The sequence below is a fragment of the Anguilla rostrata genome, chromosome 4 (genome assembly GCF_018555375.3).
Source record: "Anguilla rostrata isolate EN2019 chromosome 4, ASM1855537v3, whole genome shotgun sequence".
NCBI lineage: Eukaryota > Metazoa > Chordata > Actinopteri > Anguilliformes > Anguillidae > Anguilla > Anguilla rostrata.
The window spans coordinates 51579033-51596227 of NC_057936.1; the positions used below are offsets into that span (position 1 = coordinate 51579033).

At 38.2% G+C, this 17195-nt stretch overlaps 1 protein-coding gene across 3 annotated transcripts in view; it reads left to right on the plus strand.

Annotated features, from left to right (window-relative positions):
• The window catches only part of dok6 (docking protein 6), a 60463-nt gene that overhangs the window by 27078 nt on the left and 16190 nt on the right, over nt 1–17195 (plus strand). For all 3 annotated transcript variants that reach the window (XM_064333122.1, XM_064333124.1, XM_064333123.1), the window contains exons 2-3: nt 5917–6024; nt 12007–12121. In XM_064333122.1, coding sequence (XP_064189192.1) covers nt 5917–6024; nt 12007–12121 — 223 coding nt within the window. The remainder of the gene's footprint in view (nt 1–5916; nt 6025–12006; nt 12122–17195) is intronic.

The window sequence follows — 17195 nt, forward strand, 5'->3', positions numbered from 1 at the left end:
AAAAAAAAAATAAAAAATTAAAGGCTCTAACCTTTTTTCAGAAAGTTAATACCCTTCAATGTTTTCTGGCTCTTTGTTATAGTTCTAAAAGTGTATCTTGATGTTAAAAGGTTTTAGGTGTTTCTCTATACATGCGTGATGAATTAACTACGTTACATTTATTTGGCAGACGCTTTTATCCAAAGCGACGTACAAAAAGTGCATTTCATGGTCATGGACAACTACAACACACACGTTCAATAAGATACAATACTTATTTTGTACAGTTATTTCTAGCCAAGAAGACAGTTTATTCTGACCTGAACTACTACTTCACATTTTGAAACCATTGTACTGTGGCAGCTCTTTATCCATCTATATATAGCTATTTACCTAGTCAGCTGGAGTCTTTAATGAGACTACAGTAGCCTAGCTGTTTTTATACCCTCTGTTTTCACAGAAAAGTAGAAATGGTCCAGAAAAGGTTGTCAACAGACATAGTACTTTGAGTTTTTTCCCCACCTATTTTTATCAGTTTCCAATATGAAGATGTGTGACTGCCATTGAAGAGCTGTTCTGTTAAACTATTTCTATTATCACATACAGGCCTTTCTATAGGCCACAACATTGGCTTTCTGTTTTCAGTATTTTATGTTAAAAAATGGTCCTGTAATTCTCTTTAAACAGTGTTTTCCCCCTTGGCATTGTTTCATGGGAAATCTTAAAAAAAAAAAAAAAATTAAAAAAAGGCAACCAAGTATTTAGTCATAATGGAATTAAATTTGACATTTGTCTGCTAACATTTGCGAGACAACAGATTAAACATGCCATTCAGGACACAGTTGGCACAGCACAAGAGTTTCACTCAGAAATGGCACTCAAAGCAAAGCCATTCCAGTGAAAGAACGTATATGCCCTTCCCAAGCTAATTCATGTTTTTAATGTACTGCTAAAGAGACATTTTTTATTTGCATATTGTAATGAAATTCAATTCCTGCCTTGTTCTAGAATAGAAATGTCTCAATAGACATGCCATGAATAGGGAATACAGACGAAGGTTTTGCTGTTGACCAAGAAGAATTTAAATGTTCTTTTTGTCCCCTGTGTCCTTATTCACAGTGCCTAGCCACTTGTGCTCTTTTTGTGTTATTGTTACAATATAATTACGTTTTTATTACTTTTTTCCTCAGCCTAACATAACTTAATTGAGTTATACAAAAGCACATTGAAAGTGGTTAGCCTACACATTTGAAAGGGTAGCCAACAGTAAGTAGAAACTTGAATATTTACTGTATTAATGAAATATGACATTTTAATCTGTGCAGTATTTGCCTCACAACAGTGCAATTCCTTAAGCTGTAAACAGAAGTCACTCTTTAAATATTCCGCAGTATTCGAAGGAATTGAAATAATCTCTGTATGCTTGCATTAATTTGAGATCCTTTTACACAAGATAAGACTAATGATCACAAACCAGCCAAAGGCAGTTTTAATTTAACTTTCATTTTCAGAAAAGTAGCATATTATTTTAACTCCACTGAACTGAACTATGTTGGAAAAATAAACATTTTTACTGTAACTCTTTTTGTAGGTTTCTTACATATATTTGCACGTACAGTAGTGCGTTGATAGCTTTGTGATATAATTCTGCAATTCTATAATTCTTTGTGATACAGTTCAGTCCAAACTAGGAATGGGTAGCAGTACTTCAGTACTCTAAGGACAAGGACTACTGTATAGTATTTTAAAAGATAAAGAGAAAAAAAAAAAAAAAAACTAGAAAATAAATGCAAGTGAATTAAAGGTTTCATAATATATTTTTTCATTACTGCTTTATTAGTTTATTACATTATGGGTAATTATGTTAACGCGTAGAATCCTTGAGCTGCAGTATGCATTCCAGCACCAATTGTCACATAGACCTTTCAGTATTGTTGCCATTGTCAAGGATACAGGGAGTCGCTCAAGTCTCACTTGGTTCTGGTGTACTGTGTGTCAGAATTCCAATATGATGGCGTGAGTAGGATCTCTAATGAAACATACAATTTTAAAAAAAAAGTAACGTCTTGAACTCTTAAAGGAAAATGACTGACATAACTATGTAGATGCAGGTAATTTAAAAAAGGTAAGTTTAGATATTTTGTTTTATGCTGACTTGCAATACTTAAGAGTAAATTGCTATGTGCATTAAATGCCTGTCTTAGAATTTTCATTTTGCCAGTGTAAATTTGTGTGTTCGTAAGCATATGTAAAGAGATGGGCTGCAAAATATGTAAAGGTTTTGCCGATGCCGTTATCCAGACTAGCTGAGAGTGCTTAGGCCTACATTCTACAGCTCTTAAAGGTTGTCATTATAATGTTGGTTTTACAGGAGCAATCACACAGCTATGTTGTGAACTGTTGTTTTTTTCAATCCATGATCCTGTTTGACCATTTCCACACACTATTGCTACATTGGGCCGTGCTCAGTCCAGTGAAGGAAATTTCTGCTTTGTCCACCTACAGGAAGTGGGTGGCAAGGGAGAGTTCCTGGCACAGGTCATGGGTGGGTTTTATGCGGTTGCCAGGCAACTAACTTTGCTCTGATCTTTTGCCTGTCATATAACAAGCTCAAGAGTGCAACAAATAAATATTGGAATGATTTTAAGTTCCTGCCCATAACATAAATTCTCCACCCTGCAAGTAAATCCTCTGTCTTCCTATACTAAAAATGAAGGCTGTAAGTTTTGTTCAGCCAAATTTGGTTACTCAAATAAAAATGTCTTTATTTCTTTTCCTTTTGCTTTTTTATTTCCCTTGTTTTCTTGACTATGTTCTTGGCACAATTAAGAGATAAAATAAACTTAGAGGGCCATTCAGTCCCCTGCTCTTCTGCTGTTTTACAGCAATTACTGAAGATGAATTTCAATATGAGTGGGGAAAATAATAGTTCAGTGTCACAATGCAAACCTACTAATACAGGGGCCTTCAGCTACTCAGAATCTAGGTCTTAGCTGTGTTTCAAAATGAGAAGTATTCAAATCAGCTTGCTTCAACAGTCGCTATCTAAACCCCTTTTTTTCATTTGTATATTGAGCTTTCATTGGATCTCCTGATTGACCACTTAACTAATAACTGCCATTCGGCTGATTACATTTTTAGTTGATTACATTGTAGCATTAGTTGATTAATTTAGCCATTAACCGCTTCTTGTTTAACGATAAAGGAAAAGTGTATTTCCTAAAGTTATACGCTGGCACGTGCACAGATAAGACCAACGCATAGAGCATGTGCCCCTCCGTCCTCCTGCAGATTATTATTACTATTATTATTATTGTTCTCCCCCTACTGACACGATGTGCTGCCTGCTGCTCTTTGCCCGATCACTGCATTCCCTTTAGGTTTGTGGGCAGGGCATGCACTCGAGCAAGCACACGATTGGCACGTGGGGGGCATCCTGTTCAGCAGAGCGATGTTGCTTCTTCCCATCCCCCAGTGGGTTAATACAGTTCTGTGATCTCATAGACTTATGTCTACTCTTACTCAGCCAGGATTAGTTCATGTCATTTTGGTAATGAGGTGGGTAAAAGTGACATAATTTGTGTCATAAGTGACATGTTCTGACTGTATAATTGAATGGTTAGCAGTGCTGTATAAGATAGATGGATGGATAGATACCGTAAGGTATATCATTATAACTACAAAACTACTTTTTGTAGAATTTGTACATATCTGGACTTGACTTGCATTTTCCTAACCACACAATGCTGATTTACTGTAATAAAATGTATTTTATTTTTTTACAGCATCAACATTAGCGTACATTAGCTGCATGCTGCATTTGTGCCCAGGATGTTTTGCAGTTGCAACTGCACCAGCAGCCACACACTTACCATGCATAAAGTACCTTGGCAATTTCAGAATCCCCTGATTCTGTCCTCCGTACCCTCCCCCCCCCCCATGCCATCAAATTCACCTCCGCACGTTGTGGACATGTCCTGAAAAATGATTTGTTGAAAAGTGGGAAACCATGAAGACACCACATTTACCCTTTTTTATTGTGAAAAATGTCTGTGCAGGGCGCTGGTTCTGGTTATACACAGTACACTGCAAGGCCTAATTAAGCCATGCAGCATAAAAATGTTGCATTGAGTTATTTATATTTTCATCTTATATATTGTGTGCTTAGATATTCTGTTAAACAATGGCTCTTGATAACTGAGTGGCAATGCTCTTTTCAATGCTCTTTTCAACCAAAATATGTCTGAAAACATTCATTAAAACATAAATAAGAGAATAATCAAGACTTTAATTTATTAATTAGCTTGATTTACTAATAACATGGATAGGAGTAGGCATGACAGAATATATACTATTTGATTAGGACCTATGAGGGTCTGATTTGGTTGTATGAGAGTGGGTTTGTGAGAAAAAAAGCATACACAATATATTGTAGAATTCAATATTTTATCTGAGCAACACAATCGGGTTGCACAAGTTTTCTTTTCTTAAACTGTCTGTATATCATTTTTTAAGCAAACCCTTAAAAGGTTAACGGTTACATCAAGAGGAACAGAAGATGACAGAAATCTGTTCAAATCAATACTGTAGAATGTCAAGTTCAGTTCTGCACCCAGCCCCCCCCCACCACCACCACCACCACTCTGCTCTCCATGAAGACCATCGGATGGGTAAACAAAATTAATCTTGCTCATGGAGGCAATTCCAATTGAAAAGCTGTGAGGGGTAAACATACATCACACAAATGAAGATTGGCTACCCTGAACAGAAAATACACACCACTGCTTAAAATTACGCTTTCAAGACCATGCTTTAAATCCCTAATAGGATTGCCGGGTGTACATTTATAATATTTTCTGCTAGCATCATTGTGGTTGCTTGAACATCGAGTGTTGAAGGGGAAACTCATTTTTAAACCCCTTGTTTTCAAAGTGCCATCACTGAAAAGCAAGGCAGTGATCAGAGTCATTTCTGAGACTACCTTCCATTACTTTTACCAGATGCGCAGTGGAGTTATTTACCACGTTTCAGCATACAACACTTTGTGATGAAGATTCGTCATCAGCGTTACTGATGATAGGTTAAAGTGAGGAGGAGCCCCTAGGCATTGTTTGTTCATTATAGCACCTATGCTTTTATTGATTACATGAAACAATGCCTTTTCTGAGTGGGCTGGTTCTATGTATGTACTGCCTTTTTGTGTGAGCGAGGGTGTTCTAATTTTAAGGCTGACCTTGAAGCAGTCCTCAGGGTAACAGTAACTTCAATCTGATAAAGCTCTGGGCCTGCAGGTAGAAAAATACCAAACAGAATTTGGGGCTTTTAAGTATGTACTTTTAATCGATATATGGTAAGCAACCTGAAAGATATAGTATGGCAGAATAGGAAACACCCCTGACTTGAAAAACCCATCATGATGATGAATTGCTCATGGATTTGTTTAAACATACTTGTATATGCAGTAGTGTATGGCTTTGAATGTTAACATGAAAGAAGTTGCAAGGATTCAATTGACTTACGATCTTCTGTCAAAAACTATTCACTTAAGTACAACAATAGTTTAGTCACCTTGATTTAAAAAATAAATAAAATAAACCATTGATAACTTTATAAATCTATGAATCTGTAAATAATATTTATAGATAAGTAATGCAGTATGCCAGCTCACACTTGTTTAGTCATTAGTACTCCAGTACTGTGTAGTCAAACAGTTTCTAGTTGCTATGCTGTTTAGGCAGTCTTTTGTTTAATTTTATTTATTGTTTAATCAGGACTGTTTGAAAAATGTTTTCCCTCCACGCCCACTCATCGATACATTAATTCCCTTATATCCAATAGCCTCCACTATGTCTGCAAGTTGTTCTGAGTCATTTAATTGCTGGCTTTGAAGACTGAGCCGTCGATTTCCTAATGTCATGATTTCCATTTCTTTGACAGATCTTCAGGAGATGTTGGCTGGTATTTAAGAAGGCATCAAGTAAAGGGCCACGGCGATTGGAGAAATTTCCTGACGAGAAGGCAGCCTACTTCAGGAATTTCCACAAGGTGTGTGCACTTAATTGTTTAGTGATGGGGAAATTGTGTTCATGAGCCTAAAATTCTAAATATTAAGATACAGATTAACCAATGAGATTTACAGAAATGTTATTGTGCCACTGACGAAAGTTTGATTGACATTTTTATTATTTAAAACTGTTCTTCCTTGAGTGAATTTCATGCTTACATTCTGTGAGAAAAATGTGCCACTTTGAAGCACATCTTCTAAGCAACAGTTCCTGTGCGAGTGAATGAAGGATGTTCCTTAACTGCGAATGAGAAGCTTTCTTTCCCGTGGTTTGTCTCGTTTTAGAACTACGTAACGCAAATGCAGACCTGGTTTTTTCACACCAGATGGATAGCTCTGTCTACTTTTATCTGATATTAATGCCTGTAACCAAGGTGACAAATCACTTGATTTACTCTAAACCAATCAATGAAATGAACTCTTTTGGTTTGCTGATTATACAGTAATGTGCAATGTGAGAATTGCCTCTCATTGCCCACTCAGTGCTCAAATTAGATGTGATTCTGCATTTTATTTGACTAATGTTTAGGCAATGTGATTTTCTTCAAGCTTCAATTACTTTGCTTCAAAGATGAGTAAAAATGTAGCCCATGATTTCTCTAGACACCTTGCCTTGAACTAGCGATGGGCTATTGATGGATAGATAGCATAAGGTATATTGTTATTATAGGTGTCACTACCAGCATGCTACATAATAAAACTTTGTGGCTGGTGGATTGTACGTACAATTTGTGTCCATCTGGCCTTGCTATATTTGTTGAACCCCAAAATGCACAATATGCATGTCAGACAAACAGAAAGTTATTAACATATACACAGATTCCAAAGACTGTAATGTGTTCACCTGCTATTTTTAGACGGGTACATTTGCAGACCTTTTGAAGTCAGACTGGAGTTTGAGAAATGTAGTGGCACAATTTACTTGTTTTCAGAACCAAATCCCCTTTTCTTGAAAACTGGTGTCAAATTGAAAAATGTCTGCAGTATGGCAAAGTTCAAAGGACTGTTAAGCTGGTGCTTATGCCCTTTTCAGGAGTTTGACAGAAATGCATCAGCAGCTATTTGAAAAGGATAACTAAAATCAGAGGAAAAAATGAACAATAAAACAAAGCATTTTTTTCATATCACATTATTTGTGAGATGGCTTCGATGGTCATATCAATGCACATTCATTTATGTACACTGTGTAACATACAAGTTAAATAGGATTGCATCTTTTAAGCTTTTTTAAAATTCTGATTTCCAGGTTAATCTCTTCTCATTGTCATTTTATTCATATTATTTTTATAGGTACTGTATTGAAACAGTGTGAAAAATTAAGTTGCGAAAAATAATAAAAAATAATGCTTGTCAGTTTTTTTTAAACTTTGAATTTCTGTTTCCTTCCGTTATAATTTCAGTTGCTCCATAATTGGTTCTGAATCAGTTCTGTGATTCATTACCTGCATTGTTATCATATCCACAGCCCAGACAGCCTTGTTAATTCCCCATTACTGTTATTTGCATACTGCGTCCTAATGAGAGGTCTCTGATGATGATGGCTTTACCCTGAGGGTTTCTTCTGTCAAACTCGCACGGAAAGCAAAGCTGTGCAGTTGACTAGAAGTTGTACAGTTCACTGGGATTTCTGTCGTAATTAAATTGCCCCTGAGGCCACACCTTCAGAGTTCAAAATAAACCAGATCTTGAGGCTCCAATAATATTGATATGAATTGCTTAATTGCTTAGAAAATGAATATATTACAGACAAGTGAGATGACTTGTAAACAATTATTTTCTTTTCAGTAGGTAGCTGCCATTAATTTGAAGAATACTGTTATAAAGGATACACATACAAACAAACAACCCCCTCCCCCCCAAAAAAAAAAAAAAAAAAACCTGGAATAACAGAACAAAGCTATTTCTTTGTAAATGATGAATTCACACGGTCCCTGGAGGCGATTTGACCTTGTCTTACTGATTAAATGCCAGGCTAAGAAAATAAGAGAATTAATCTTGTTCTCTGCCTGGGAATTGCTAACTGAGTGAAGACAGCTATCAATTGACATTTTCCTTTTAGGAATATTCTCTCTATGTTCTTCGAAACAAAGTACGTATCATTAGAAACTGAATTATCTGATTTGAATCTCACATTTATTTTATTTTTGTAGTGTAGCTAAGATTTTTAGCTTATTATTTTATTATTATAATTTTAATGTGTCACGTGGTAGTTGTTATATGTTTATTTTAAATAAGTTTACTGTAGTGTACTAGGTGTCAATGAAATATTCATTCTGCCCAGAAAAAAAAAGTGTCCAGGGGGCAGTGCCAATTTTAGATTCAGCACAGCACTTGACAATGTCCATTTGTCAAAGTTGTTGACCCTTTCAACCATGTCTGTTCATTGCAGACGAGCCATGACCTTGGTTTTCCTCAGGACAACCATAACAGATTGTTCCGTCCAAAAGTACCTTGCATACATTTCACTAAATGTTGGTTGTAGTTATTTTTAATCAACCTTTTGTGATTTGTCTGTGGAAATTATATAGCTGGTAAATTGAGAAGAAAACATGTTTACCAAGTTAACAACTTCTGGGACTTTTTGTCATTTGGATGAGATAATTCCCGAATATAATATCCTCTTTCAGTTTGTCACTCCCCTGAAAAGATTCTAATTAAGACTTCATAGGAAACATGCTAAACAGTCTGATTAAAGTACAAGTGAAGATACAGCAAAGGATTGGAATATGATGCCACTTTTGATTTTGTAATGCCATTCAAAATGTCACCACCACCCTATTAACAAACAGTTTAACAAGATTGCTCTTTCTGCAGAATATAAAGTAGACATCATTATGTTCCAGTAATGGACAAAAAGCTTTTAGGAGTCTTTATTTTAGCTTCAGCATGATGTAGCGTATACAGTTTTTAGTGGCTATAAGCCTTTGCACAAAAAAAAAAAAAGACTTGACTTGACTTTGCTTGTAGCTGTGGCAGTCAGACATGATTCCAGCAGTGCAGAACATAGTGAAAATAGTGGAGAGGAGGGGTTTTGAATCTGGTCTTATCAGGTTTTTAATGCTGGGGCTGCAGCCTGGCTGTCATGGATCAATGACCTTTGCTGGGTTTGAATATTGGCAACACGGGTGGCAGGCATGGACCAAAGGAAAGCAGTTGGTGAAGAGTCCCAGAGGTAGAAATGGCCCTCATTATGCTTGTATTGGTCTTGTCTCCCCCCTCTGTGGCTCTGGTCTTAAGAACTCCTTAGAGGTGGGAGTAGTGAATTCACACTTTTGACTTAACTGGTCCCACTGCTGCAGAATACCAGCCCCCACTAGAGGCCCCAAAAATGAACTGTGGAACAGCTGTGCATGGTGATAGCACAGTCAGGCAAGAAAAGTGCAACACCTTCCCCCTCTCCTTATCACCTCTGTGATCCTCACCTTTGAAGTAGGGTGCAACCTGTCCCCACCCATGAGTAGGGGAAGAAAATCTGACTTCCTGCTGTGGTCAGTAACACGCACACTTGTAACCTAAAAATGGCACCAGCAACTGAATGCGCTAGAAACTGTGTGCATTCTGCTGTCCAATCTGGCTTGACAGAAATAACACCATGCTGGAATATAAGTGCAATACAGGGGAAAAAATGAGTGTGACTCCCATTGAGTCACACTCTTTGCAGAAAATGTATTCAGCCCCTACACCCAACCATTTGTACATAATGTATGTGCATAATTTGCAACCTGACTCCCACTGCTTCATGTCTGTTAAATATAGCCTACAGATTATTTGCAGAATTCATAAAACTTCAGGCTCCCCAATCATCTCTGAAATATTTCACTTGTTGTTGACACAGTAATGAAGCGGATGTGCTTGCGAATGTTTTTCCAAAGTACAGTAATGGCATAGTAATTCCCCGGGTCCATACGGGCAGTGTGCAGGTCTTGTTTCTCAAACAGACCTAATCTCCTCTGCGGGCAAACAGCCCACCTAATTAATTTACCGTGGTATGGGAAAAGTGCCAGTACTTTGTTCAGAGTGCAGTACAATAAGGTGATGGTAGCAACTTGTCACGAAAAACAGAGAACACGTTGAAGAAAATGCCTACATGTGCAGAATATATATTCAGTTTAGTGTAGTCGTGTAGTTCTCTATTCAGCGGAAGTCTGATACAAACGTATTTAGCAGGCTTTCAGTTCCTGGCCTCATTATGCCTCTGAGCTTATTGTGCTGCGGTGAGTTCAAGCAAAACTGTATCCAATGAAATAGCCTGCACGTGTGCGTGTGTCATCACTGCTGGGTGTACCGGTGCATCGCACCATTTCAGCTTCCTTTGATTTGTAACATTGTGAAAATTGATTATTTGTTAAAGTGAAACAGAATTACCAACGTTGCTTTCACAAAACCAATATTCTGTTAACTGGAAGCAGATATTTGCTGTTCAGGTGCACTTGTATATTTGCCATTTACAGTCCAAACATCTTCACAACTGGGGTTGCAACCATCTTTCTGTATATGTTCTGTATACTACATGTTAGAAATAAACCAATGCGTATCTCAGGATGTCATCATTTCTATAGGAAAACAATGTTAATCTTCCACTTTCAGTTTTATGTATGGCACTGTTGGGGGAATCTAATAAAAGAGACATTAGATGGCTCAGATTACTGCGCATTTGTGAATTTGGACCTGTTCTTGTTTTTTTGGCTTAGCGGGGTATTTACTAAAAGTAATTATGTAAATGAACACAGCCACATAATATCAAATGAGCATCATTAGCGACCACTATCATCTGGCTCGCAGCCAGGCTGGGTTCTACATGGGTGGCAGGGCCTGAGGGAACAAAGGCCAGTGCACACCAGTGTGGAATGCAGGAGTCTGCTCAGGGCTACGTCCTGTTCACAGCTAGCTGGCAGGAAATGGAAGTATTGGACATGGTGCTCCTCGATAGTTAGACAAGATAGTGTGCCTCGGCTTGAGATAATGAATATTTTAAAGGAAAGCAAACAGTACAGCTAACTGAGCAGAATTCACGGTTGAGTCAACTTTGGGCTGGCCCTGGGGCTGTTTGATGGTGTAGAACAACGATCCGTTTTTTTCTGGCTTCACGATCAGACTTCATTTAACAAATCAAGTGTCGCAGTGCTTGAAACCGATTCAGTGACAGCGTAGCCACTATGCAAACCAACAAACCATGCAGATAAACAGAAAGACAGGAAGACTTTAAACAACCTTTGTGGGGGAATGTAGAGAAGTAATTACATGAAAGTATATGAAAATAATATTAAATTGCCTGTGAAGAGCATCAACATTAGGAGGCACTGACTGATTGAGGCAATGTTAACCACACGCCATTCATTTCAAAAGGATGATTAGCAGCTGTTTTGTCTTCATGTTGATGGTGCTCATTACTGCTTTTTCCTCTCCATCAGCACTGGTTATACATTTATTTTCGATAATGACTCATAATCGAAAAAAAAAAGAAATCTGATTGTGATGATTTTGTGGGGTTGTAGATAATAGTAATTAACGCCAATAATTGCTGGAAAAACATTAGCTAATTAAGTTTTACTTACGTCACAGTAAATGAAAAATATGAATAACTTCATACAGTGATTTTCCATCCATATCTTCATCGAAAGCATATAAATAGTGATACATGGTGATAAATAGTGGTGCTAGTCAGGCAGCAGGGATGAAGGAAATATGTTTTGCATTATATCTGACTGTTGGTATTAAAGATGAGGAACACACAAACTCCATTAGTCGCACTACATCTCCCACAATGCATCTCAGACTATAAACCTTTCAGTTAAGTGCAAAAAAACAAGGTCCCCTTTTTGAATACTGATCCTTTATGTCCTACGCTTGTATGTTCACCTTAGTAGAATTAAATGGTTAACCTCGGAATTTACCCTCGACATGCCTCCTCGACTCTGCCAATTCAGTTTGGTGACAACAACGTTTTTATCTTCAATTTGTAGATAACAGAGCTGCACAACATCAGGAACATAACCAGAATGCCCCGGGAGACCAAGAAACATGCGGTGGCAATTATCTTCTATGATGAGACGTCAAAGACATTTGCCTGTGAGTCAGGTAAGCAATACCTGCTGTCTGATGGGCTTTCTCTGGTTACTGGAACAAGCAGACTCCACTGCATTAGTACACTGTGCTGGATACAGAGGTATAGAGAAAGGCAGAGCTTATTCTAGTTGGATTTAGTTGTGTGGATCTATATAAAGAGGGGGACAGAGATATATTGATTTCCATAGAGTAGTGTCTAGGTGCTGGTGGATAATGTGGCTCAGTCCAATTATACCTTGTAGCAATGGGGCTTGGCTGTGAATTCCAGGCAAGCTTCCAAAAACAGTTTAAATTACCCTTATGGGATGTAACAGAGGTATGCTCTGACGCATTTCACAGGTTCAAATGAATATTGCTGGAAGTACTAGTCAGAGCAACAATGTACAAAGACGATAGGGGGGAAAAAGGCCTATCGCATTTGGTAAGATAATTTGAATGAGATGGTTTTATTAACATCAACTTCATAATAAGGCCATGCAAACAGATCAAAGGACAGTCTAGTCCCAGCGAGGCGCAACATAGACACAGTTTAGGACAATTAAGAATATTATTTTCTCTTCTCTAAAACTGCATTAAGTCAAACTGTGGATCGCTTTTGAAGTATAATTAATGTCTCAATTCACTTTAAAAATGTTCCCGGGGATGAGGAGTCATGGGACTGGAAAATATAAAGTGGCCCTGCTGAGCCGTCATTAGCACCTCAGACTGCTTCATCCAAGCTGAGGGGAGGGGAGGAGTGTTCACCGCAGAGTCATTTCGCCACAACAATTTGTCTTTTTTGAAATCCTTCCCCCTGATATAACTTCAGGGAAATTAGATTGATATCAACTGGGAAGTATACAGAGTTGAAATGGATGGTGGTTATGTCAGGGCTTTAGGTATAGTCCTGCAAAATGATATTTATGTTGTGCTTAACAGCAATAAGGATAACCTTGCCACAAGGAACATCATATATTTTACCGAGTCATGCAACTGGTATAGGTTATTTAATGCTAGGGGCATTATTCTGTTCATCTAAGGACGGATCCAAAAGTTTTCCATCCTCTAGGGAAAACTATGGGAAAATAAACCTGTACAGTAAGTGTTACTGTTGCCAAAGGGAACTGAACGTTTCCTGCACATTATACTGAGTAAATAAATTGCCAAGCAGTGTTCTTGTTAAGATTCCAACACATTACAGGGCCCTCCATATCGCCATTTTAGATTTAAGTACCAATTAAGAACTTACTGTTGCCAAAATACACAGCAATGGTGATTTGTCTGCACTGGATTTTTAAACTGGCATTGATATGTAATTGGGAAAAAAAACATATCTCTGAGGGATGACCTGATGGTTCTAAAGAACCTTTGTGAATAGCACAGTAAATTACTGAACTTTACCAGCGAAGAATCTATTTTTCACACCTGTCATTATTTACCACCACTCACATTTTATTTATTTTTTGTTTCATGTAAAGCTTCAAGTACTGGGGTAGGTAAACATTGTATCTGTCGCCACATTTCTGTGGAAAACCTTGACCTTATTTTCTACATCATCAGTCTGATGTCTCATAACGCAGGTGCTACTTTCTCACAGAATGGTGAGAAAGCAGCATAGTATCATATCTTGATTTAGATTATAAGGCCAAGTGCTTTCAACTCTGTAAAAAGAACCATATCTACAGTATGAGTGCAGTTTAATCAGTTGGCAAATTTGTTTCTGAATATCCAGAATCAGGGATTTCATTTTGCTGATCTACAGTGATAAAAAACATACCAGGGTTGTGATTTTTCTGTTTTATAAATCAAGTGTAAAATGCCCAAGGATGTTGTTATTTTTAGCTTGGTGGCCTATTAATCCAGAAAGGAAATAAACTGCCCGCTCAGAAACAAACAGGATTCATATAAGGTTTTACAGACGAATGAAATGCAACTATATATAATGAGAATAAATAGAAGAAAGGCTCCTGCGAATGTTGAAAGGAGAGCCCAAGGACTTTTCTTTGATCACATCATAATGCCAGAACAAGGGGGAAAAAGAACCGAATGTGCACAATGCCAGAGGAATACAAGGATAGGCGGTAAACCTGAATCACAATCAGCGTCCGGCCCCCGCTGTAAATTTGGCCCGGCCGTAACTCAGCCTCTCCGGCGGGATTAAGTACTCTTCATGCGGCGCGGTGAACTCTCGCTCGTTCTTGGCTCAGGTGCGTGGCCGCAGCTGCCGTTCACCGACACTTCCCTTCCCCAGAAGCTCCGGCCATATGGAGCCCCATTTACTCGGATGTCCAACCACATGCAGGGGAGACTGAACCTCCGGTACAAATCACTACTCTCCCCAGGCAACCATGTCAGGCCTGCCTCCACCGGAATAGCTACGGAATGTGCATTGCTTGGGGGTCGTGATGGGCTATTTATGTTTTGTTTATTCTTTTTTTCATTGGGAGTTTTTTTATTTTCTTTTATTTTTTACGCCTTTCGCATCGTCGACTTCGGAAGGGTGCAGAAACGTATTATTTCTTTGTGACTTCAGTTCCAGTACTCCACTGGATTCTCTGCTCGTCCTGCTGATTAAACGCAGCCTCTCGCTGCTCAGAGCTCTCATGTGGTTCCGTTCTCCGCCTACTCAGAAGCATAAAGATGGAGAACCCAAAACAATGGGAAGCGGTTTAGATCTTTGCATTTAGCTCGCATGCGCCACACTCGTCACTGTCTGCCGTGCTGATGAAGTGTTTGTTCATTCAGTTTTCCACTCAGTGGATCTAGAAGTGCGTGAGAAGTTTGACACACTTAACGGTCACGTTTGTTTATAGCTCAAGAAAAACTAAAGAAGGATCCGACTGGTGCCAAAAGGAGGTGCTGCACTGTGTGTTGAAAGAGAAATACATAATTCAAACTCTCGCTGTAGTGCATTTTTATCTTTCCTAAATATACCAGTGTAATAGTTACTATGACTGATATGTCACAGCTCTGTATGGAGCTTGACCATGCATGATGTCTAAAGATAAACACCCTCACTCACTGTGACAAATTATACTTTATTCTTGGCTTGCACTTACAGAAATTCCTCATAGAATTTTAGAAAATCAGTGTGAACAGGCAAATTTTCATTAAGAGAACACAATTTTTTTTTTTTAATTGGTAGTTTTGTGTGCCCGCTTAATAATTATACAACTCAGATGCAGAGTATTTCTAAATTCTAAATAAAGACTTTCACAAAATTTTTAAGTTATAAATGTGACCTTTCTAAGTGGCATCTTTGCTAGATGATCTGTTGTTGGATTCAATAAGTGGTTCTGAAAGACTGAATTGTGATACATAGTGACACCTGACTTGAGAGGCAGAACTTGGCACTTATGCACGCACACGCACTTGCACGCACACATGAATGAATGAACCATTGCATTTATATAGCACTTTTCCAAATGCTCAGTTTGCTTTACAGTGATGAGTGGGAACTCACCTCACCTACCACGTAGGCGACATAGCTCAGGAGGGGTGACATAGCTCAGGAGGTAAGAGCGGTTGTCTGGCAGTCGGAGGGTTGCCGATTCGATCCCCACCCTGGGCGTGTCGAAGTGTCCCTGAGCAAGACACATAACCCCTAACTGCTCTGGTGAATGAGAGGAATCAATTGTAAAGCGCTTTGGATAAAAGCGCTATATAAATGCAGTCCATTTAGTCCATTCCATTTACGTATACATACCATGTATTGCACCCACCTTGGTGATTCACAGCAGCCATTTTGTGCCGGAAAGCTCACCACACATTAGCTAAGGTGGAGAGGGAGAGAACATTTTCTAGCCAATTAAATCAGGGGATGATTAGGTGGCAAGTTTGAGAGAGCCAGGACACCAGGGAACCCCCACAATGTGTTGAGTAAATGCCAATGAGCAGGGCAGGGTGTAGTAATTGTGCTTTTGATTATTCCCAAATTGAAGGCTGTTCCTTTTGAGTGACAGAGTGTCTTTTAATATTCTTGAAAAAGAAAGTGGAAGGTTATACATTCTCCTACAAAGGAACCAATTAATTGGATGAGTACCACAAAACATAGCCACAGTCCTCACCTACTTTAACTTGGGTCTTTGTAATCAGTCAGTCTGACAAGGCTGTGATTAGAGAGGGGAGGGGCACAATTATTTATATAGTAGGCCTCATACCTTGCATTTCCCCATTGTGTCAGAATATTTTCGAAATGCATTTGCATTGACTAACGTAGCCGTATATTTTACAATCAGTGCGGATTACATGGACAGATGGGGTTGGTATCTTAGGTCAGAGTTAATCATATTGTTAGTATTACAGACATAATTATTAGGAAGAGAATCTAAAATGCATAGGAACACTGCATACCATATTTCAGCTATAACCTCATTCTGTTTTTCTGTATGAGAGAAGTAATCAGGTTGTTTTGTTATTATGTGGAATTTATGAATAAAACCTGAAACCAACAAAATCTCACAATGTGATTTCAGGTTCACTGGAGCACTTTTTATGTAGTGGTCGCCTTCATTTGCCCATAGATGAAGTTAGCTCCAGGCTTGTGTTAGCTCCAGTGTTTGTGAACTTGTAGAATTAATTTTCTAAAAAGCTGTGCTGCATTAGGTTCTGAACCCAGGAGGTTACCGATAATTTATGGGGATGTCACAACATTGTGAAAGAGCACGTATTTGCTTGATTAATTCAGAGACTGTATTTTTACAAATAATCACTTTCCCAAATCTCTTTTCAGAAGCTTTCTGAGCGAGCACATGACCACATAAATTGAAAGCATTAGGGCAAATGAAAATAAGCCAGTCCAAAAAAAGAAAAGGACAGATGTTTTTTTTAATTTATTTTTATTTATTTTTAAAAATCTGGACAGTTCCTATTAGTATTTAAATGCAACGAGACATGCTTGTGTGAATGGCAAATAATGATTATTCATAATTTTTTAATTGAGTTTTTCAGCCATGAAATAAAAAAAGAGTCTCTCTTTGCCCACTGCACAGCAATGCATTGCTCAGCTGTATCGAGCTGTATGTGTTTCATGTGTCATAAAACAAAGGAAATGCTCATACTCCTCAGTATCCCATATGCCAGGCACAGAACACCGAACTGTGATTTC